Source organism: Cololabis saira, chromosome 22 (assembly GCF_033807715.1).
Source record: "Cololabis saira isolate AMF1-May2022 chromosome 22, fColSai1.1, whole genome shotgun sequence".
In the NCBI taxonomy this organism is placed as follows: Eukaryota; Metazoa; Chordata; class Actinopteri; order Beloniformes; family Belonidae; genus Cololabis; species Cololabis saira.
This window is the reverse complement of record NC_084608.1, coordinates 13,685,475-13,707,109: the sequence shown is the minus strand read 5'-3', so window position 1 is coordinate 13,707,109 and position 21,635 is coordinate 13,685,475. Positions and strand designations below refer to the sequence as shown.

General features: G+C 39.9%; 1 protein-coding gene across 1 annotated transcript in view; it reads right to left on the bottom strand.

Annotated features, from left to right (window-relative positions):
* The window catches only part of relch (RAB11 binding and LisH domain, coiled-coil and HEAT repeat containing), a 34,957-nt gene that overhangs the window by 9,805 nt on the left and 3,517 nt on the right, over positions 1 to 21,635 (bottom strand). Inside the window, exons 2-24 of the mRNA XM_061713831.1 lie at positions 18,950 to 19,039; positions 15,843 to 15,914; positions 15,645 to 15,700; positions 15,397 to 15,510; positions 15,063 to 15,248; positions 13,491 to 13,585; positions 11,971 to 12,097; positions 11,698 to 11,855; positions 10,526 to 10,601; positions 10,345 to 10,440; positions 9,439 to 9,462; positions 6,152 to 6,264; positions 5,901 to 5,991; positions 5,260 to 5,331; positions 5,021 to 5,161; positions 4,756 to 4,920; positions 4,509 to 4,656; positions 4,145 to 4,301; positions 3,387 to 3,510; positions 3,129 to 3,177; positions 2,338 to 2,417; positions 1,034 to 1,140; positions 839 to 938 (exon numbers count right to left, since the gene is read on the bottom strand). Coding sequence (XP_061569815.1) covers positions 839 to 938; positions 1,034 to 1,140; positions 2,338 to 2,417; positions 3,129 to 3,177; positions 3,387 to 3,510; positions 4,145 to 4,301; positions 4,509 to 4,656; positions 4,756 to 4,920; positions 5,021 to 5,161; positions 5,260 to 5,331; positions 5,901 to 5,991; positions 6,152 to 6,264; positions 9,439 to 9,462; positions 10,345 to 10,440; positions 10,526 to 10,601; positions 11,698 to 11,855; positions 11,971 to 12,097; positions 13,491 to 13,585; positions 15,063 to 15,248; positions 15,397 to 15,510; positions 15,645 to 15,700; positions 15,843 to 15,914; positions 18,950 to 19,039 — 2,441 coding nt within the window. The remainder of the gene's footprint in view (positions 1 to 838; positions 939 to 1,033; positions 1,141 to 2,337; positions 2,418 to 3,128; positions 3,178 to 3,386; positions 3,511 to 4,144; positions 4,302 to 4,508; positions 4,657 to 4,755; positions 4,921 to 5,020; positions 5,162 to 5,259; positions 5,332 to 5,900; positions 5,992 to 6,151; positions 6,265 to 9,438; positions 9,463 to 10,344; positions 10,441 to 10,525; positions 10,602 to 11,697; positions 11,856 to 11,970; positions 12,098 to 13,490; positions 13,586 to 15,062; positions 15,249 to 15,396; positions 15,511 to 15,644; positions 15,701 to 15,842; positions 15,915 to 18,949; positions 19,040 to 21,635) is intronic.

The window sequence follows — 21,635 nt, the reverse complement described above, 5'->3', positions numbered from 1 at the left end:
GTGTGCACGGATCTCGCACCTCTGGCAGCCTCAATCAGGACTTCTGCCTCCAGAGGTTAAACTGTTACAATCAGCTGAATGAAATTACACGGAAGACAGGAGAGCCATTGTCTTCCTTTTAAAACTATAGTAATTTAATGTTTTTAAAAAGCCTGAAATACTGAAAGAATACCAAATACTCAAAAAGAAAACATTTCAGATTAAATTAGACTTTCCGGGAATGTTAAAAAGTGAGAAGCTTTCCCCTCTTGCCGACTCCAGCCTCTCTTTGACACGTGGCAGATTTACGTGGTCGTTTCTGAGACGAGTGCACAGTAAAGGTCTGAAGTTCCCTCAATGAGGGTTTAGCCACACAGCTGAAACCAGAGGGCTGATAAACTATAGTTCAAATCATTTCCAACAGTCAAGAAACAAAACAGCATAGTCTTAAATGCATTTTAAACAACAGCAGCAGCAGCAAGCAAGCAGCGCTGGCACATGTACAGCATTTAGTTACACATGGAAATAGTATGTGGGATGTGCTATAAAAATAAAGTAGTAGGTATAACTGCGGAAGACAATTTCAACTTATTAAAACAGGAGAGAATTAAAATTAGAGCAAAATGAATTAAAACTACTTGGAAAAAAATGTAAGCTTAAATAAGCTATCAAAAATAAGATAATATACTGTAGAACAAAATGAACCTTTATCATACTTGTACAGCATATAATGGCTAGGATGCACTCTGGTGCAGAATTAGATTTAACTCTCCATGAGTCTGGCCACGAATGTAAATATAAGAAAACATTTATCAGCCATGCAGCAGTCGGATGTATTAGTGTGTGTGTGTTTTCGTACCTCGAACATCCGTGCAGCGGTACACCGGACCAGAGCAGACGTGTGGACCACGCCGTACCACAGAACGGTGAGCAGCATTTCATGGTAAACTGGGTTTGCTCTGACAAGGACAAGAGACAAGGAGAATACGGCCTCAGCAACAAGACAACCCCACGGGTAAATGTAACCATCAGTGGGTCTGTGTGCATGTCTCACCCCAACTCCACAAACGAGGCCTTCAGGCTGTCGAGAGGCGCGTGGGACAGAGACAGGGTCGTCATAACATCCTCCAGGAAACCCACCAACAGCTTGCGATCCTCCTCCTTCACAGATTTCACAGCACGTCTACATCATCATCTCAATCTCACAATCGTCTCTCATGAACTACAAGTGAATGTATGTTCGTAGTCTTCCGTGACTTGTGTTAGGAAACTTTTTAAATGATTTTGACATGAGAACAAGTCAGCTGGCCTGAACATTTTTTTGTTGATACATTGTGTTTAAAGTTTACAATAAAGCATTCCTGAGCTCCACCATGTTTTGCAAGTGCTGCATTATTTAGCAAACCTAAACTGAAAACAAAGCTGTGTGGCAAGTTGACTTGTTTTCATTTGGACTTTCCCCGACAGTAATAAACAAAAACCCAAAATGTAATGTTATTCACTTCTGCAGTACAAAAGAGAGTAGTCCAATTTAACGCCTCCTCCTCACTCATTTCTTGGAAAATGTATCATTTGGTAAAACATCAGTGGATATTTATCTAATAATTACATATTTCCAAGACAGTTATTGTGCAATTTGGTTTTAATTATGAGCACGGAGGGAGAGACATTTGAAACTGTTTTTGTAATACACACCACCTTTGTCAATTTGAACTTAAAAACATAATATTAAGAAAAACAATTATTTTGCAGTAGGAAAGAGGAAATAGCTTTTATAACCATGCCAAACATATCACCCTGTCTTCTAATTAATTGTTTTTTGGGGTAAATACACAACAAATATCTCATCATAGTGGGTCTTGGTATTAGGCAGATGCATCCTCAGAAGAACGTCAACACATCTTCTTCACGATGCCATTATTTATGTAATAAAATGAAGCCATAAAGAGAAGATGATGTGGGCATTACTAAGTGCCCTCTTACTGCTTCCATAACATTAAAGGCAATAATTGATGCTTTTGTTTGCCATAGGTTTGATTTGCTAAGTACTAAGACCCACTTAGATGAGATCTTTATTATGCTTTTACACTACAAAATAAAACAAAACTTACAAACGAAGAAACATAAAAAAAACACAGGTTACAAGAGAAGGTACTAACTTTCGCACAACTGCAGCCGATGGTGACTAACATGTTATCCCAGAAGGATAAATAATGATTTATTATTAATATAAATATTGAATACATTTCTAGTTAAATACTGTGTAAAACAATCTCTGGACATTATGGGACATGAAAATAATTACATTTCCGAGAGTGACTTGAACACTGAATTCACACATGCTGTTGGTGAAGTTACCTGGTTGTAACATGTCAGCACTCCAGTAGCATATATGGGCACCGTAGCTTTAGTGAGAATCCCGTTCCCTGCTAAAGCATCTGACGTAAGAATAAAACCAGAACGAAACAGATTTAGACTTTATAACGAAACCTAGGAACACTGCAGAAAACAGAGAATGAAGACTATAGAGGTGAATAAAAAAAGTATATACATAGAAAATCCAGCACCAATAAACATTTAATGATTTAATGATTTTTTTTTACTACATGCATAAAAATTGCAATTTAACATAATCTTTTTATCTGTTAATCAATGAGATATTTAAAAAAAAAACCCTACATATACAAATATGGAGGGACATTAGGAGAGGCGTAGCAGTATATCCTTTAATACCCTGCATTTACTCAACATGACCATTTCTCCACAAGTGTGGCATCTATATACATTATGTTGTGGTATTTTTATAGAAAACAAGTGAATTGGGCAATTTTTATATTAAGATCGCAATCACTTAAACTCCGACAGGAGCTCAGTACTAAACATTTCATGAATGGCCACAATGCCAAAAACTAAATCACTTGGCAGCAAAGGCAGACCAAGCACCCCTTTATAACTGCAGAAACATGTCTGGAATTGGGAAAGAAAAGGAAAAAAAAAACAGAAAGACAAAGAAGGGGAACACCCACAACTGACTACAAATAGCTTGTTTACATCCATGGTGTCTGTGTCTGAGCTCCACCTATCAACATTCTCTTGGGAGAGAGCTGAGAAAATCGTCTGCATGTGTGCGTAAATAAGGCTGCTCTTACCAACATTCTCTTCAGAGAGTCGGAGAATCTCCTGGAACTGTGGTTTAACCTGGAAAAGGTCACGCGGATAAACAAAACATCAGAACTTCCTCTTGATACGTATATCAATGACATCACCTTTGAAAACGTCAAACACTTTGTTTAAGTATATATAAATATACAAATGTGAATCAGTGGGAAACATCTCTGACTTTAGCGGTGGAGCTGTTGCGGCAGTTTCAGCCCAATATTTCATCTTGACAGCTGACGTGGCTGTACCTTAGTGTTGGTGAAGATCTTGCCGAATGTGCGACAGAACCTCCAGAAGAAGCGAGAGAATTCGTGAACGCAGGTTGATGACGTCACATTAATGCGACCCACTATCTCTATGAGCTGAGGAAGGCTGCAATACAAGCATGCAAATAGGAGTCAGTGTCTGACACCACATCAGGTATACCTGCCTTTATCCACTTAAGTTAAAGGCTTAATCACTTCATATTTAGCTTACTATATTCATATTAGTGGGAATTACTGTGCGGGTGAATGCTAGTATTACTCATGATTTCGGGATCTAAAGCATTTTGTAATTTCTTTAGAAAATGATGCAGAGGGAAACCTGCTTCCCTACACAACACAACAACACGTCAAAGTGTGAATCGCGCGTAATTGACTAAATCTGAGCCTGAGAACTTAGTTTAAAGTTGGCATTAAAAAAAAAAAATAAATAAATAAATAAATAATATATATATATATATATATATATATATATATATATATATATATTTTAAGAGGACCATTCAGAATCTGCAATAAGAAAACAACACATTTTAATGTATAAATATATTAAAGTGTTAAAATATAAATCAGACTATAGTTAAGGCACGGTGGTAGTCCACTACTACTACTAATGTAGTGAGTGAAAGTAAGGTTTAGTGTTGTCTGTAATCAAAGTGAAAGGATGTAGAAAGTGAAAATGTCCCATTGATCATAAATCAATGTGATGGAAAAACAACTTTGTGTGTGTAAGCATGTCTTACAGCTGGTTGACCACCCACAGCAGGCTGTCCCAGCCTGTGGTTCCTTCGTGCTCTAGCTGGTGGTCATAGAGCAGGAGCAGGGAACTTAGCATCTCTCTGCTGCCGATGATGGTCGCCAAGTCCTGGAGGGGAGAAGCAGGCCTGGGGAACCGGGTTACTCCAGGACCGAGATGAAAGACCACAGAGGAAGTTAAATGTAAATGTGTTTCTAAAAAAAAAAACCTCCCACAATAATAAGACAGGAAACCACCGCTCGAACAATAATTGTGCATTTCTGCAGAAAGATAATAAAAGTCTCTGCTCCTGCTGAGGTGTCTGCTATCTTGAGAAAATCTGGGCGTGGTAGCGTGGACAACCAAGGTACCTTCTATTGCAGGTATGTCTCCGTGCAGCTTGGCTCTACTGGTGAAAGGTGCATTCTGCAGCACCACAGCAAACAGGGGAGAGATGAGAGACTGAAGGGCCGACAGAAATATATGTAGCTTGTGTTCATCCAGACCATGTTCTCCCTGCTGCAAGAAGAAGGTATCAGTTAGTATGGAAAGAAAACTCGAGCAGTCTTTACCAATTATCAAGTACCAAGAGTATTTAAAGTCGACACAGTAACTCACCACAAGTAATTTCTCTATTCGCACCAACAGAGAAGGGATGAGTGCAGTCTGAAGGGTGCCTAGCTCAGTGGTCCAAGCGGCAAAGGCAGGAATGAAGACCTGGTGGACTGCATTGACCACCCGCTCCGATGGGTCTCCAAGTGACAGCAGCATGAGCTCAAAGCCCTGCAAAGGACCAGCATGTAGAGTCACTAACAAATATATGCTAAGACAGTATGGTTTAAAAACTAAAGGAAGCTGTTAAAATACAGAATCAGATGCATACCAAAGAGTATTTATCAGAGTCATCAATATAACCCATGATAATGCCCAGACTCTTGACCACAGCCTCCCTGACCATGTCAGCCTTGTCCTCTGTAAGCATCTGCTGCAACATGGACAACACCAGGGAGCTGCGGATTTCTTTCTACAAAGACAAGAAGCAAACAGATAATTATTGGTCTTTTAAATTCATTTAGATGAACAGAAAATCCCTTTTTTATTCTGTGCACAACAGCTTCTTACAGGCAGGTAAGGCGCTAAGGCTCCACAGGCCTCCGCCACCAACAACCGCCTCTCGGGATACTTGTGGTTGATCTGCGAAGGACAGATTTGGACAAAGACTGTAGAAGAGGAACAGAAACTAAAAGGAAGGGAGACATTGACGGGAGTGCAGTCACCAAGGAATGGAAACAACTTGAGTATCATCAACATGTTGACCCTGTGGAAACCGCAATTTGTCTTTCTGTGCAGATTCTCAGCCTCCAAACCTCCGGCAGCTGCTGTTACCATGGCAGCAGATTTTTGTTTATCATTAATGTGGTGATACAGGTGGCAATAAAAACAAAACTGCTATCAAATTTATGTCAGGGACACTCACGAGATGTTGACAACACTGAAAGAGTTTCTCACTAAGTCTGTTTCATTTTCTTTTCATGTGGTTCAGATTTTCGCATCAGAGCTTTAGTTGTTTCAAACAAAATGTTATTTAATTTTATCAACTACATTATTTTATTAATTTTACAACTAAACCTGGGGCTCAGGGAGTAGTAAAGCAAATATAGAGTTGCCTGATGATATACTATCGATACATTTGTAATAGGACTTTGCAGATGTGAAAGTCCGAGGAAGCAGAAGAACTGCGTCCTGCAGTGTTGGCATCGTACCTGTTCCCAGCACTGAGGAAGGAGCTCGGCCTCCACGCGAGTGGGACCAACGTGCCTCGCAAATGCAACACAGCCCGTCAAGATCATTTGTCTTTGGAAAAGAAAAACACACAAACGCACATATTGCTGGATAGACACATTCTTCCTCTTTTTCCCAATCCCCTTATCCTGGTAAGATGGCAAAATGGGCTCAAATGTCAATCAGCAAGTATTTGCATATACAAATGGCAGAATCAAACAAACATACAGACCTTTGTTCATCATCTGGTCTCTTGATTAGATTAAAGAGGATATGGAGGAGCTGGTCCCTCTCTTTAGGCTCCGGGTGAAGGCATGCAGTACACAAGATGAGTGGAATCAACTCCTGATGATGAGAGGGAGACAACACAATCGGCTGGCATCAGATGAGGTAACTTTGCAAGAGCAAGATGAGGTAAAGAACGCCTGACAGGAGTCAGTTAGGCCCGTCAATCTATGGACTAGCAGAAACAGGATAAAGAGATGCTTATTAAAAAAAAGAGGATAAAAATAGAAACATCACAGGGGAAAGCAAACACGAGGGGCCACCTCTGAAAAACCAGCAGGAGTTCGTCAACACCTCTGAAAACAAAGCCTTACCTTGATGACCTTGTTGATGCTACACATCAGCTTATTTGGCTTTGGAGATGTACACAATTAAAGCCACATACTGTAAAGCTTATGAAGTGCATGCACACACCCAGACACGAATAAATACCGACAGACATACACATGCCTAATGCACAAGTCCCCCTCCTAAAAGTGTGCTCTGTGCCAGAGTTCAGTCAGAGTTCGTGGGCCCTCCAGCCAGAAGGGGGAGAGCTCAGCCGCCCTTGATACAGGGCCTCCACGGCCAAATTGTGGTCAGCCCGACATTCCCGCCACACATACCGAAATTAGAGAGTGCACACAGAGTTAAAAATATGTTCTTTTTCAATTTTTTTTTTTTTCCAGTAAGATATCTTTTCTTCCTGCCAAGTGTTGGAAGAACAAGCAAAACCCCAACACTGGATGGACAAATGGGCCTAACAGAGAGTTGGGTAAAGATAGGCTGTGATGAGTCACCCGCTTTAATGCTGGACAAGTACTCTGAAGCCAGCGCCAGGTTGGCAAAATGTTGAAAAAGAAAAATACAACATAATTATATCAAAAGGTCATTTCTAGTCTTAAATGACAAGTTCAATATGGCTGAAATGACTTAAAGTGTATAAAAAACCTGCAAATAACAGAGTTCAATCAAATGTTGCTGTCACATTCACTAATCTTTCCCCCTGGTCTCTGAAAATATGATGAAACTTCACAAGAGTCACGTTTTATTTTTTTTAAAGAGTCAGAATCGCTGGCCTGATAAAACAAATGAAGGAATTCATAAAGAGCACACATCTAAAACGCCTGAAACAGTGCCGACCCTGTTCTACTTCAGCGTGAACCCCGGCGTTTCTGATGTGAAGACTCACTCAGGAAGTTAAACATCTGACGGGTCCTGGGTAAACTTTGTGGCCAGGTAGAGCGGACAGAACGACGCCAGGATGCAGGGCCGGCGGCCTCCGTGAGCTGCTGCTCACTGACAAAGTTCTCGCTTAAAATGTGAACTATTTCATATAAAGTTAAATGTGCTTCAGTTGCCCATGCCATTTATTGTTTGGAGGAATTTGTCAAAACTTATTGCACAATTATTGCAATCCTAGATGCCTCAGCTTGAATGATTGATAGCTCATATATTCAAACTTTCCAAAACCAAACGTCTGCACCACTAATGGCATTCCCGGTAAAACTCCCCAAGATCTGGCCTGTCGTAACATCTCAGGCACTAAATTCTCTGTCCATTCTTCGCAGGTAAACGGATTTGGACGTATGCTGCCTTTATCACCTTGAAGCCTCCAAAGTGCTTCCCAGTGTTGTATCATCAAACACACGTGCAGGTAGTGCAGCTCCCAAACAGGCACCGGCATGTCTTTGGAGGGAACGCGGAGGTTCACCCTTTACCTGGGAACACTTTCTGGTGTCCACCTCCTGAGCCACAGCAACTCCATGGTTTATGTTTGAATTCACTCATCCATTTAAACAAGGCATTCTTTAATGCAAAACTAAACTTTATCTCTTGTGACTCAACAGTTCTAATAAAAGTATCAGTGTTCCTTTTTTCTTTGCCAATAATTAATTAAACAGTGAAAAGTGATCAGTTACTACAAGATGTACTTATTCTATGCAATTTAAAACATCTCTCAGAGCCTCAACATACTTTCTATGGATTTACGACAATATCACTGTAGCAAATAATTTCTTTTTTTCAAGAAATACCCAGAATTCAAGAGTAATTATAGAACAACAGTGCAGTCCTGTGTCTTGAAGAAACCCATGTTTAATGATTTACAGGCTCTGATAATACAACCAGGTGGCAGCCAGTCTTAATCTGCGGTTCTACCGTTTCAAGTCAAACACCTTTTGTTTTTAAGTGGGTGTCAAATTCAGACCACTAAAAAGGTGCGTCTCCGGGCTTGCCGTGTTTAGAAAGCTTTAAACTGTGAGATGGAAGTGAAAGCAGCTGCATGTGTACGGGTATACAGTGTCATGGGTCTCTGAATCTAACGGACGTCGTGCAAAGTCCACAGCAAATCGAGAGAGAGACCCCAAAGCCTTGGGGGGGCTGCTGCTGCTGCTGCAGTTTGTTTACTTTGATTCAGCGAAGAGATTAAGTTCTCCATAACGGCCTGCGGGTGATTACGACTATAAAACCATGGCGATATGCAAAGCAGCCCAACTGAGGGTTCGTCCAAACACACGTACCAGTCAATTTTGTGTGTTATCCCGTTTCAACACTTCACAAAATTCAGGCACATTGTGTTTGTGTACACACGGACACACCCACACAACACAAATCGCATGCAAGCAGTTAGTGTTGACAGACCACCTGTGCAGGTGTCTACATTATAGCTCAGAGGGAGCAATAGCTTGTTAATGCTTAATCTGTTGCAACACCTCATCCCTTTTCTCCTTCTCCCTCCCTTTCTCTCTTTCTTTCTCAGAAGGGATTAACATACAACTCTTGAAAACAAGAAATGAACTGTTAATGCAAAAAAGCTGGTTTACATTTAGTCATGTTAACAGAAATGATAACAGTCTAAATCAGCAGCTTAAAAATATGTTTCTCCAGTTTTCGAAAGGTTGCATTATCCTGGTTGTAAACTGGTTTCATGGACTTTATCAGATTAACTAAAACCACACTAAAATCCCTGCCATTTAGTGGGGCAGCAAATAAAACAGGCATGGGTACAATCAGCAAAGGAGAGAAAAGATCGGATTAACTGGCATACAAAACACCCTGAACCATGTGAAGCTAAAACTGCTTAACTGAGGCTTATATTGAATGTTGTTTCAACTTTTGATGACATTTTTTTCAGATTTTCCTTCCAGAAATGCCCACGTCAGCAGTTGTAGCTCTCGCAGCTGGTCGTTGGTTACTCATTTCTGATCTAAAGCTCATGTCAGAACCATGCAGATGAGTGCGTGAAAGACTCACCTGGCAAAGATGCGCAACCATTCTCTAGAAGAGAGGCATGCATGAGAGTGAGAGAATGAGTGAGACGAAAAGAGAGGAATAAAATAAAACCAGTGAAGGCATAAGGGCAGAAAATGTGAGTGGGTGATTAAAAAAAAATAAATGGGAGAGGAGAAACAAGGTTGGAAGGTGGAAATGAATGCCAGCGTTAAAAGAAGGTTAAATTTCTCAGAAATAGATAAGACACAAGTCAGCAGGGGATTTGCAGGTTAAAACAAGTTTGGTGACTCTTGTTACTGCAAATTTCTCAACTCGGGTATCAAGTCTATGCAGATTTTCAGACAGAGGACCCAATTTTCGAAAGGCAGTAAAGATAAAGGTGCTTTGTGCAGCTTTACGAGGTTTACGCCAGTTGGGACTCCACACGAGAAAGCAGTGTGTCTTAACACTTCCCTTTACAAATAGGTTCTGGCAGCACCTTAAGGCCAAATGAAGAAAAGGGTGTTGATCTTTATAAAGGAAAAGGTTTCTGACAAAATCAGTAGATGAAATGGGCGACAGAGATGCGTTCATCACGGTTAAACAAGTAAAGCCTAGCTAAAGTTTATGAATTAAGGTGGGATTTGATATTAAAATGACAATATGGGATGTGAGAAATATATTAACAATTTGCAAAGAATTACATAAACAGACACATAACAAATCTGCACATACTACCCTTATCCCAAAAATGCTGTATGTAAAGCTGGTTTAGAAATGGTTCACGGTGTTCTTTGTCCCTCTTACCAAATTCTCACCCTGCGTTGCCCTGCTGCTTTGTGTGTATCTATCAGACATTTAGACAAGATGTCTGTGATGACGACATTAATGAAGGAGGTACAGGGAAGAGAGGAAGAGGAGCAGGAAAGGCAGCAGAAGTGGGGTTACCTCTCGTTTAGCAAGAAGGACATTGGGGACAATGTGAGGGAGGCAACGGCCCAGCATGAGCATCACACTCTCCTCGCTGTCTGCTATGCGCGACACCTGGAGTCAAGAGGGATATTATTTAATGCCGCTGTTGCCGTCCTTACATCCACAGGTCTCATTCTGGTCAATTAGTAGTGCTGACCTCTGCCCCAAGGCGACTGTCCGAGCACATTCTGCAGAAGGAGAGTAAGGCTTGCTGGAAGGCTGGAGACAACTTCCTGGAACACCAAAACCAAAGACGGGAAGCAGTCATTACTCTGAACTCCACAAGAACTTTGGAGATTGCCCTAACCACTGAATGACAGAGGATTGGACTGATCACGCTCCCACAGAGCTCAACAAAGCTATTGTAATTACATTGCATTCCAGAGTATTGAATATAGGGTCTATCTCGATTCAGAGTACACAAAATTATTATAGTTCTACATTTATATTTTATAACTGCAAATGAATCTGAAATCTCAAAATGATAAATATACAATATAAAGCAGAGGACACATTACAAAAGCACAGAACTCAGTTTATCAGCAGTCACTGGTAGGTGGAGCACTAAACTTACACAGCATTGGTCAGATGCATGTAAGAAAAGTTGAAAAGTGAAAAAAAAACTAAAAGCCAATTATTGTTTATACTAACAGAATAAAGTTACAAAACAAGTCTGAAAACCTACAGTTTAACTCAGGAAGACAGTTTTTGTGCGTAATGGATTTTATGACGCATAACTACCGCCATCTAGTGGTTATTTCTCGAAACTGCAGTGTGAAGGCAGAATTGATAGTTATTTGGAACCCTTAACTTTACATGTATATTGCCTCAAAATAATCAGAGCAAATACTCTCACAAACCAAAGCAACACAAAGATTAATCATCATTTGTGGGCATTTTTTTCTTTACTTAACTTACAATACTTTGCCAAGCCATAACTATCCTGTTTCCAATCTACCAGTGTTGGGTACTGCATGTATACTGACGATTACAACTATATAAAACAGAATGATGGAAAAAAGGTAGTTGAAAAGTGAGTTTCCATTGAAATTTGCAACAAACTGCCAAAAAAAAGAAAAGATTTAAAGCAGCTAAAACTTTTTTGTGATGGAAACTGAAAACCAGCACACGCTGGGAAAGAACTTAGTACTGATTGGTTATCATGAAACATGAAAAATTAAAATCCAAGTCATGAAACATGAAACATTAAAATCCAAGTCACAAACTATCGCCTCATGAGGGATGTGCAAACACGGGGTAGTGTGATATTCATTAAATGTTTTCACTGAACACTGAGTTATTCTGTTTTATGCCTGGATTTCCACTCACCTGTTCGGCTGATCAAAATGGGCACGTGGCTGACTCTTTATCATGTTGCAGGACTGTAGGTGGGACTGTGATGCGTTCTGAGCAGAGGGAGGGTCTACATCATTTTTAGCCTCTGAAACCCCTCGGATGTCTATATACTGGCCGTTATCTACAGGAGGCTGAAGGTAAAACCAGATAAAGTAAGTTAAATACACGTACAATCCTATTAATATTGTCTATTACTGTTGTATAGTAACATCATCAGTGCACCACATATTCAAAGTGACCACATACTACAGAGGGAGGGTCAGCAGCACATGCAGTGGTGGAGGAGGAGGAGTGGTTGGGGGAATTCTGGGAGCCCGGGTCCAGTGAAGCCAGAGCTGGAGATGAAACCGTCCTCTTCAGAGTCTGAATCTCACTGCAAGACAGATGAAATGAAAGTCTCTTATTAGAAATGAGACATTAAAAAAAAACCTGGCAAAATCTGTATCAGCGCAGGGTTTCTCGTGTAACTTCATGCAGTAGTGGTACTTCACAATGTAGATTATTATATTTTTGTAAAACTAATGCTCAGAATTTGGAATAGGGGGCAGAACTTAAAGGGGACATATTATGAAAAACACGTTTTTTCTTGTTTTAACATATATAAAGTGGTCTCCCTTAACCCTGCCAGCACAGGAGAGACAAAATACCATGAATTTCTGCAAGGTCTGTGACCCCCGCCTTACAGAATCCCCCAGTGTCACATGATTTTTTTTGAGCCGATGAGAATCTGCGCCTAGGGTGACGTCACCCGAGGCGCAGAGGTTCGGCCTCCGCTGCTGAAACCACGCCCACAACCAGCTCTCTCCGTCGGCTCGAGCGTCATTGTTCAGCAGCGGTGGCTGTTTGAACAGTGAGGGAGAGTAGAAATGAGATTTTGCATCGACATTTACCCTCATAAAAGGATCAGTTCCCACAGCATAGACCCGGTAACTGCACACGAGTCAGCGGTATGTTCCTTTTTTTTTTTAATGTTATTTATATTTGTATGATCTTTGCATGGGCTAAGTATTTAGCTTAGCTCCGGAGCATTTTTCTTCTGTGGTTTCAGATCTTTCAAGCACCTGGAGCTGTTCACATTCAGAAGACGCGCGGTCCTTCCTTGAGCCAGCAATAGTGCATACATTTTATTTATATATTTTAACAATAAAGTTGCCATTTGTGAAAATTCAGTGTTGTGATTTCTTTACAGTTAACATGATTCATTTGTCTTGTAACATAAGAAGTGAAATGATGAGGAATCGGAGTAAATAACTGTGGTGTAACTGTTTAGAATTAAATTCAATCTTCCTGTTTGAAGACGAGGTGACTAAAGGCTGATTTATGGTTCCGCGTTACACCAACGCAGAGCCTACGGCGTAGGGTACGTGTCGATTTAACGCAGAACTGTGGACACGCTTTGCTACGCAGCCGCTGCTCTTCTCCCCTGGGGGACGCTTTGTCTCCTCCCCTACACGTCATTCAAGCAGCCAATCAGCGCAGAGCCTCATTATCATAGCCCCCCCCGCCCTGAAAATGAATCTCAGAAAAAGGCTTTAGAAGCGGAAAAAATAAAAACATGGCCCAGAGACTGAATTTCTGATTTATGTAGAAAAAACAAGCTTTAGATTGTTTTTAAGACATTCAAGGCCTGTTTAAAATATACATTAAATGCCATAATATGTCCCCTTTAAGTCAAGGAACCCTTGTCAGCATGATGGTATGTTGTGCTTCAGCAAGTCTGACGTTCAGGTGAGTTTAGGTACAAAAGCATGCACTCGTGCACCTACCTCTGCAGTTTCTTGATCTGCTCTGCGAGGCTCTGCTTCTCACTGCTGAGGAGCTGGAGCTGGTACTCCAGCTCTTGCACCACTTCTGTTTGTTGCTGTTGAACACAGAAAATGATGCAAATGGGTTCAAAAAGTTAAAACTCCACACCAGTCATTTTAGATTGTCCAAATAATTATTTAGTCCTTTTTTGTGTGAATAAAGAGTTAGCAGTAAACTACTACTACTACCTACTACCAACTAGTCTGGAGTCAAATCTTGTTCGGATTATAATTATTCGAAAAAATTCAATAACTATGTACTAACGGCAATAACTTAAATTTCGCAAAGGTTTTAATCAGTGCTTTTCATATTTTTACAGCATATTCTCCAAAATGTTGCAGTAAATACACTTTTAAGCCTTTTTGACAAGCTTACAAAATAAATGCAAAAGAATACAGTATTTTCTCATCTCTTTTTAAAGTCTGTTCAAAATGTAAGTTCTACAGTAATTTATGCCTTAGATGTGCATGAATAATTGCATCGGAGTCAGTCAAATATTTTTGAAGCTCAAGATGAAAAGGAAAACAGCAAGTACCATTTTAAAAGTAATGATGAACTGAGAACACTGACAGATGTCAATAACAGTCAAATCATCACAAAACTGAAATAAAACACCAGGCTCCTTCTAAAGCTCAACTATATCAATAAGAATATATTCACACTAAAACTCAGTGAAGGGTTGAGCGTGTTTCCTGAGCACACTTCAGTGAGTGGCCTGCAGGTACAAATGATCTTCTCCATGAAACTGAAAAAGGGTTCTTGGATGAATTATGTTAGACAAGAGCAGAGGTGATATCTTGTCTTGTTAAATCATACAGAAATAATATCAAGACTGATTCAGAAGTTCAAAATAACCCGCTCCAGCTTTTGCACAATATGAACCATTTCAGTCCAATCCAAAAAAAAACAAACTGAAAAAAGGTAAATGAAAGTGCTAACTCTAAAGATACAACTACAGTTTAAATATTAACCTGTGAAAAAGTAAAAAAGGGTTTAGAGCCACAGTTCCAGTCAGCGAGAGTGAGAAGCAGCTCTTCCAAAACAGAGGAAATCCGATAAGGAAACGCACACTCCACTACTGGATGTCTCCACCAAGACGGACACAAAACACTGTGCACGTGTTTGTGCGTGGCAGGATGACGTTAGGAGTCATCTTTGAGGTAGGTGTAAAGCTTTCCCCTCCTCTGACCTGACAATGGCTGCACTCAGATTACTGTTATAGTCACTCACAGACTGGACTCCAGCTGGGTGATATGAGTAGTTGGAGGGTTGTGACAGTGTCTGTGAGGAGCTGAAGGATATTTCACCAGGAAAGCACTGATATTATCACAGGCATGTTACTAAAAACAACACTTATATGCTGGAAAGTGGGGCAGCTTGGACAAAACTGCAAAACGGATATTCATTTCCAGGTATTGTATGATTTGTGTTGATATTATAAAATCTTGAATGGACAGTAGGTCATGGTCTTAGATGTGTTTTTTTTTAGTGACACAAGAGATGCAGTTTATACAAAAAAGGATGACACACACCTGCTGTGACAGATCCGGCTTCAATGGAGTGACGCAGTTTCCTGGAACGTCGCTGAAGTCGACTCCCACAGACACGTCGGCCACGTCCCGCGGTGAAGAGAGGCCGCTGCTGCAGTTCCGGTAGAGCTGCAGCAGGTCGGGGGGCTTCGGGATGTTGAGGCCAACATCATCCCACAACTCGAAGTCCTACAAATCAACACAACAGAGCAGTACAGCTCATCTAAAGTGCAGAATTTGTTCAAGAACACCATCATTTTTTCACATAACTCTGAATGACATCTAGATATTTTTGCACTCTATCCGTAAACACAAGACAGCAAGAAAAATAATTTACCTGATCGTCATTTTCATCAGAGAAGGTGATGGATGAGAGTTTGTATTCATTTTTTAATAAATATTCATTCACAAGGAAATTTAAGGCTCTTTTTTCCAGTGGACGTATAGACTCCTAGGATTGAAAGAAAACATAAATAAAATAAGACAGGATGTTGAAGCGTTCACTGAAGCCTGACAGATCTAATATGGGAGCTGAAGGAATACATCTAATCTCTTCATTCATTATAACAACAGAAGTTTTCCCACCTGAATTTCAAGGTTTGACTTGAAGTTTTTTCTCTCCTGGGATGGCACTTCGCTCTCTGAGAAATTCAGAATGTATTAGATCTCTGAGCATAAGCTGAGCATTATTAATCTAAAGTGTTCTCATAGTAACAAAAAGAAAAGAGAGAAAGCTACAACAAAAAGGGTTCAGGTGGAGAAGAAGTTAAAAGTACGCCACACCTGCTGCCTGAGTCAAGTTGGCGCGCAGAGCCTGAATGGTCTCCTTTGCTTTCCGTAGCTCAAACTCCAGCACTGGACAGGAAATGACAACACACACAGGAAGTGGATCCAACCAAAGACAGGGAACAAACAAAACAAAGATGGCTGTGAAAAACTACAAAAAAAAAAGATGACAGTAGAGATCAAAAGTATTAAAGGAAAACAAAAAAGGTTTCATGCAAATAATGGGTTTAAAAAAAACACATGCAGCAGAGGACCTCAACGTTTTTTTGACAGGTGTGCGTGATGCATTCAGACACATCACCTGCCCTCGTTTAACTCCCATTTAGAGGCACTGATACGCCTCGATTGATAAATGGGGGTCAAAATTGACCTATACTGTAGCTGAGGTATGCAGATCAATTCACACTACTGAGATTCATCCCTGATAATCTAAGAGCTGTCTGACACAGGTTTTGTTTTCCCAGCAAATGTATTTCTAATAAGTAAGAAATAATTTAGTTTCAAGCCACTCGATGGACAGCCACTGCTCAGACAAAACCATTCAGTTCTTAGCTGCAACATAAGGACAAGTTTTCGTTTTAGATCTGTTCTCCTAAAAGATGGATCATGGTAACACAAGCAAGCCGTTTCTGACATTTTATACAATCAGAAGCAGCAGCTGCTTGAAGAAAAACCATCAGTTTGCTAATTGAAATTTGATTTCCCAAAATTTGGAGACACAAGAGAGTAAAAAGACACGCAAGAAGTAATAAGCGATGGAGCTGGGGAACAATGTTGCATAGCTGTGCACTGAAAATCTGCTTCCAAGCTCTGACTATGTCACAAAGACTGTTATCTAAGATGCAGGGTTACGGTTGAACAGGTGCTGTCATTTTGTGTTTTCTGTTGTAATTTTGGCACAAAAAGCCCAAAATGACAGAAATCTTCATGCTGTTTGATAATAGTGCAAGGTACATCTTACTTCATTCACAGGGCCATTTTTTTCAATACTTTAATTCAAAAATGCTATATTTCTGCCCAAGAAGACATCAGCGCCCATTCTCGCGCTACAACCTTTCCAGCAGATCAAGAGTGCACAGGTTGCAATTGCAACAAAATGGAAAACCAAGAACTGAGTAAAGGGAGAAAAAACAAAACAAAAAACAAATTAAAAAAAAAGAAGAAAAACAGCAAAAAGCTAGTCTGGATGGAGAGTGACTTGTCCAGAATTTCACTGGGGTTTGATCAACGTCAGGAGAAAGCCAGAAAACCCAGAGTCAGACAGCTGGGGGGGCAGGCGTCTTGGCGACAATAACAGTGGGAGGGATGAGAATAGGGATGGTTGAAAAGTGACGGGGGGAGGGGGGTCTGGTGCCAATTTGGTAGACGGAAAAATGCATGTGAACAGAAGACATTTTAATAAGATGCATATTTTACAGTTAACAGTTGTCAGGGGAAAACAAACATCTCTGCTGCATGGTTTCAACCGAGCCCTGATGATGCAATAATGTCTGTTTATAATCAACTGATAAAAGCCAAAAAAGCATATGCAAACCATTATGTCCACATAGCAGGTGTTTCTGCATACATAACTCAAGATTTAGACCTCTGTCATGCTTTTGTTATCACAAAGTTCACAAAGATTACATTTAATCACAGTTTGAATTTGTGCAAAACTCCATAAATCCATGCTGGAGATATGGATCAGAGTTTTTCAGGGTTCAGTGGCTATCGCTGAACAACCAAATGTGTGAATAGCTGCAAAAAAAGGACAGACTACTTTGTCTTCCTTTACCCAAAGGCCTTAAAATACTCATCGCACAACAACTAAAAAATAACCAACATGCTCACATTTAAGTGGTAAAGCCAGCACTGTGTGATGATGAGTCATTAGTGTCAGACAAAAATGATAAGGTATCTGGCTAAGCTCATTGGATGGTGCATCACGACAGAGCCACGGGGGAAAGGAAGAGTGATTTTGAAGAACGCTGAGACAGATGCTGCACCAAAAATACCACTGCCTGACTCCACAGTGTGACAGCTGATAGGAGGCACCATCACCTCCAATCAAGGTGACAAAGCATATCTGTAAGTGGAATATTTTAATGGAACACTGTTAGCGTCCTATGTGAACTTGAATATTTGTTTCATGGGGCTTATTTGTTGAATTAAATAACTATTGATATGGAAACCTACAATAACTGGCTGCAGCACCGGGTCATTTTTTTCCCTGATGTCTGAGCCACAGGATTTGGAGCAAACTTTGCTTAACTGTGTTTAAGCAGCAGCTTAGGCCCTCACATAACACAGCTATATTTTCAAATGCTCCAATCCATAAACATTTTATTGAGAAAATCCACCACGGTTGATTATAATTTTCATTACAAGCAAAAAAAAAAAAAAAAAAAAAACTATAATAACCATAAACAGGCGGGAAAGTGATATTTTAGTTGTTTACATCCACCACTGTTTTATACAACCACTGCACACTTGGTAAAATCAATTGTCACAAATCGTCTGCATTATTTACACTATTCTAGTCTTCATGACCTTTTAATTTTAATGGCTTTTAATTTACAAACCACAGTCAGTGATTCCAACACACATTAATATATCACTTTCTTAGTCTGTACAGTTTTGCTTTAAGACTATTGGGTGGTTTTTCCTCCATCATATACCCACACACAGATTAGTGCTTTATAGGCAACATGGGGCTTGCTTACTTCTTAATTTATCTTGATTAAACACAATTATGTGTTATGAGAAAAGTGATATATTTCCCTTGATTAGCTGCACTATTTATGTGAATGGAAACATGCAGCTATGGGTTTGTCCGTCACTTTATTACGGTAGGCCTTTCTGCATAACAGTGTAAAGAACCATCAATGATATGTCAATCATGTCTGAAAAAGGTTTATGTGTTAGGAAAATATCTCAAAACAAGTTTGTTAAAGCAGTTGCAGCTTGACTGAATAAAACTTTGCCATCCTTACTTCACTGTTAATGCAACTTTGCAACTTGTTTCTATGGAAGTCTCTCCTTCAGGCATCATCTTTTCTCCTGATCTTATATTTCCCCAAGGTAAGCTCTCTGGCTTGGAGCCCTGACTGTACACTTTACTTTACCTGCCACCCGTTCGTCTGACTCTCGGTTGCCGTCATCCGAGTACCGTGCAAAGTCTAGAGAGTCCAAGGTGCTGATGCTGCCTGCTCGGTCTAAACAGAGACACAGACAGAGGAGCAGCGGTGAGACATGAATAGATTCACATGCAGTAATAAACCAAATGGTCAAATCACAGAGCTTACAAATGTCACGAAGCACGAACTTTGACAAATGGAGCTTTAGTTTGAGTACAGATAGCTGCATCTGTGTGCTTAATTAATTTCTTATTCATTCATTCACACTCAAAAGGCGCCACCGTGAAGAGGTTCTGTATTAGGGATTTTGCATTTGGATTATTGATTAGTTAAAAGAGGGCAATGATGATTACTATCCTTTACTAAAACCTAATTAAAATAAACTTAGCTTACATCTTCATAAATTGAGTGATAGAATAATACTTTAGGCAATGCAACATGTTTTTTTTTCTCCACTTTCTCAATCGTGGAAATCAATTTAAATCAACCTCAAGGAAGCAAACTAAACATAGAAAGTGAAAAGCCTAATTTCATTCATCTCTAGATAAATAACCAAACTCATGCTCATGTGGAAAAAAAAGAGGTTATTTACCTGTTAAAGTCAGTGCTGTTACTACTTATCAGAAAAATTAGTTCTCATCGTATAAACTTATATCATCAATGTTCATTTACTTGATGCCAAAGTAAAAAGTATTGGGAAAAAAGTGTTTGTCTCATCACATTTTTTTTTTAATTTACCATGTGTGTGTATCTGCATCACATGTTCAAATGAATGAGCATACAGTGTCAGACAGAACACACCCCTCAGTCCTGTGACCATGGAGTGAGTGTTGTGGTTGTGCCTGTGGGCCCGCGTTGTTCTGTCACGCTGGTTTCAACTTAACCGGGTTATCTGTGGAGGATCATCATGTTTCGTTTCCTCTAAATGTCCGAGCACATTTTTTTCTTTTCTTCGGGGGGTACATTAAAAAGAATATATTAAAAAAAGTTCCATAAACACTTCAGGTACAGGTGTCGTTTGTGTAACGTGAATCTGACCCTTCATTTCTCTACAAACAGAAGCACACGCACAAGAGTTACAATCTGTTCTTTGTTATAGTGAGTACAAAAAGCTCATTTTAAGATCACGGTAGGTAAATTGATACAGACCTGGATCAAAATGAAATATTACAAAACACTGGGCACAAATACAAGAAAATGGTTTACCGGGAACGAGCTCTTTAATTAAAGTCAAGAGAGGTTTTGGCAAAACCACGTCCAGTTTCTGATGTGTTATGAAAACACGAGGGTGGAACCTAAATTATGATGACAGAAGCTGAATTTGTGTTTAATTTGTGTCTCAGTGTCAGAATTTGGAAATATATTTGTTAGGATAACATTTAATCCTATAACTCATGTGTGGTACTTTACTGCTACAACAGCAGTAATACTTCATGTTGCAATAGTTCACTCCTGCTAAAATGCACATAAAACCCAGCTTAACCTGCACAAAACCACCTGCATTTCTGACACACACTCATTAAAAGGCAGAGTTGTGGACACGCAGCCAGTCAGAGGCGGTACAAGATTACATAGAGCTTTGCCGGTCCTCCAACAACATCATTAATCACCTCCTCACACAATATCAGCTCCCTTCTTCCTTCCCTAGGCACAAAAAAGAAAAGGAAGCCCTGAGAGAGCGTTAAAGATACGCCAAAGGCATAACTTGACAGAGGATTCAGCAAATATACGTTAAAATAACCAGGCCATTTCACACACATTTCAGTCAAACATAAATGGGTGATTTGGTCTAAAAGCAAATATGATATGCTGAGGAATAACAAAATGTATATATATATGTGCTAGTTTGTTTGTTTTTTGATTAACAAAATACAAATGAATGCACATTTTCTACAAAGTCAGTAAGAAATGGTGTTTAATAATCGTTATTTTCCAATACTGACTAAGATAATCAATCAACAAATGAACATTCATTTCTTTCCCTGAAACAAACAACAACAAAAAATATATAAATATGGTAGTTTACTGTCAATGCAAATAGTTAAAAATACTGCCACAACATGCGTCATTTCACCCAGTAGCTGCTTCACTGCCCAGTGAACAAGGATGTGAGTGCCTCCCTGCTGCAAATTAGCAAAGTGGTGGGAGATGTCTGGCTCCGTCATGTGCCCCAGAGCAACAGTTGCAGCACGGTGATTACACACGCTGATCCTCGCTGAAATCAAGCGCTTACAGCAAACACGCACAGCTTCTGTATTAAAAATGATCCATCACACACATGTATGGTTTGCTAGGAGAGGATTTCTGCTTACCGGTATATATTCATTTTGTGAGTGGAAGACGATACAAGGAGTTCTCATTTTATTTGAAGAATCAAAACCCTTAAGATTCATGAATAATGCTACTCATAGCATTATATGGATTACTCATAGACAGACCAAGCAAATCATCAAAAGGCGGATATTTTTCTTGTTTAGCCTTGTTAATGACTGAGTTATTACAGTGTGTCATGTCACAAAGTGTTATACTTTCAGCAGTTTCTGAGGTTATAATACCCCTCTCCTGTCAGGCTTCTTTAAGAGGCTTGGCTACATAAATTCCTGAACACATGGGCAACAACATCAAAAACTGGGCTGACCCAAAAGGAATGTTTCCTTCTTTGCATGTGTGCAAA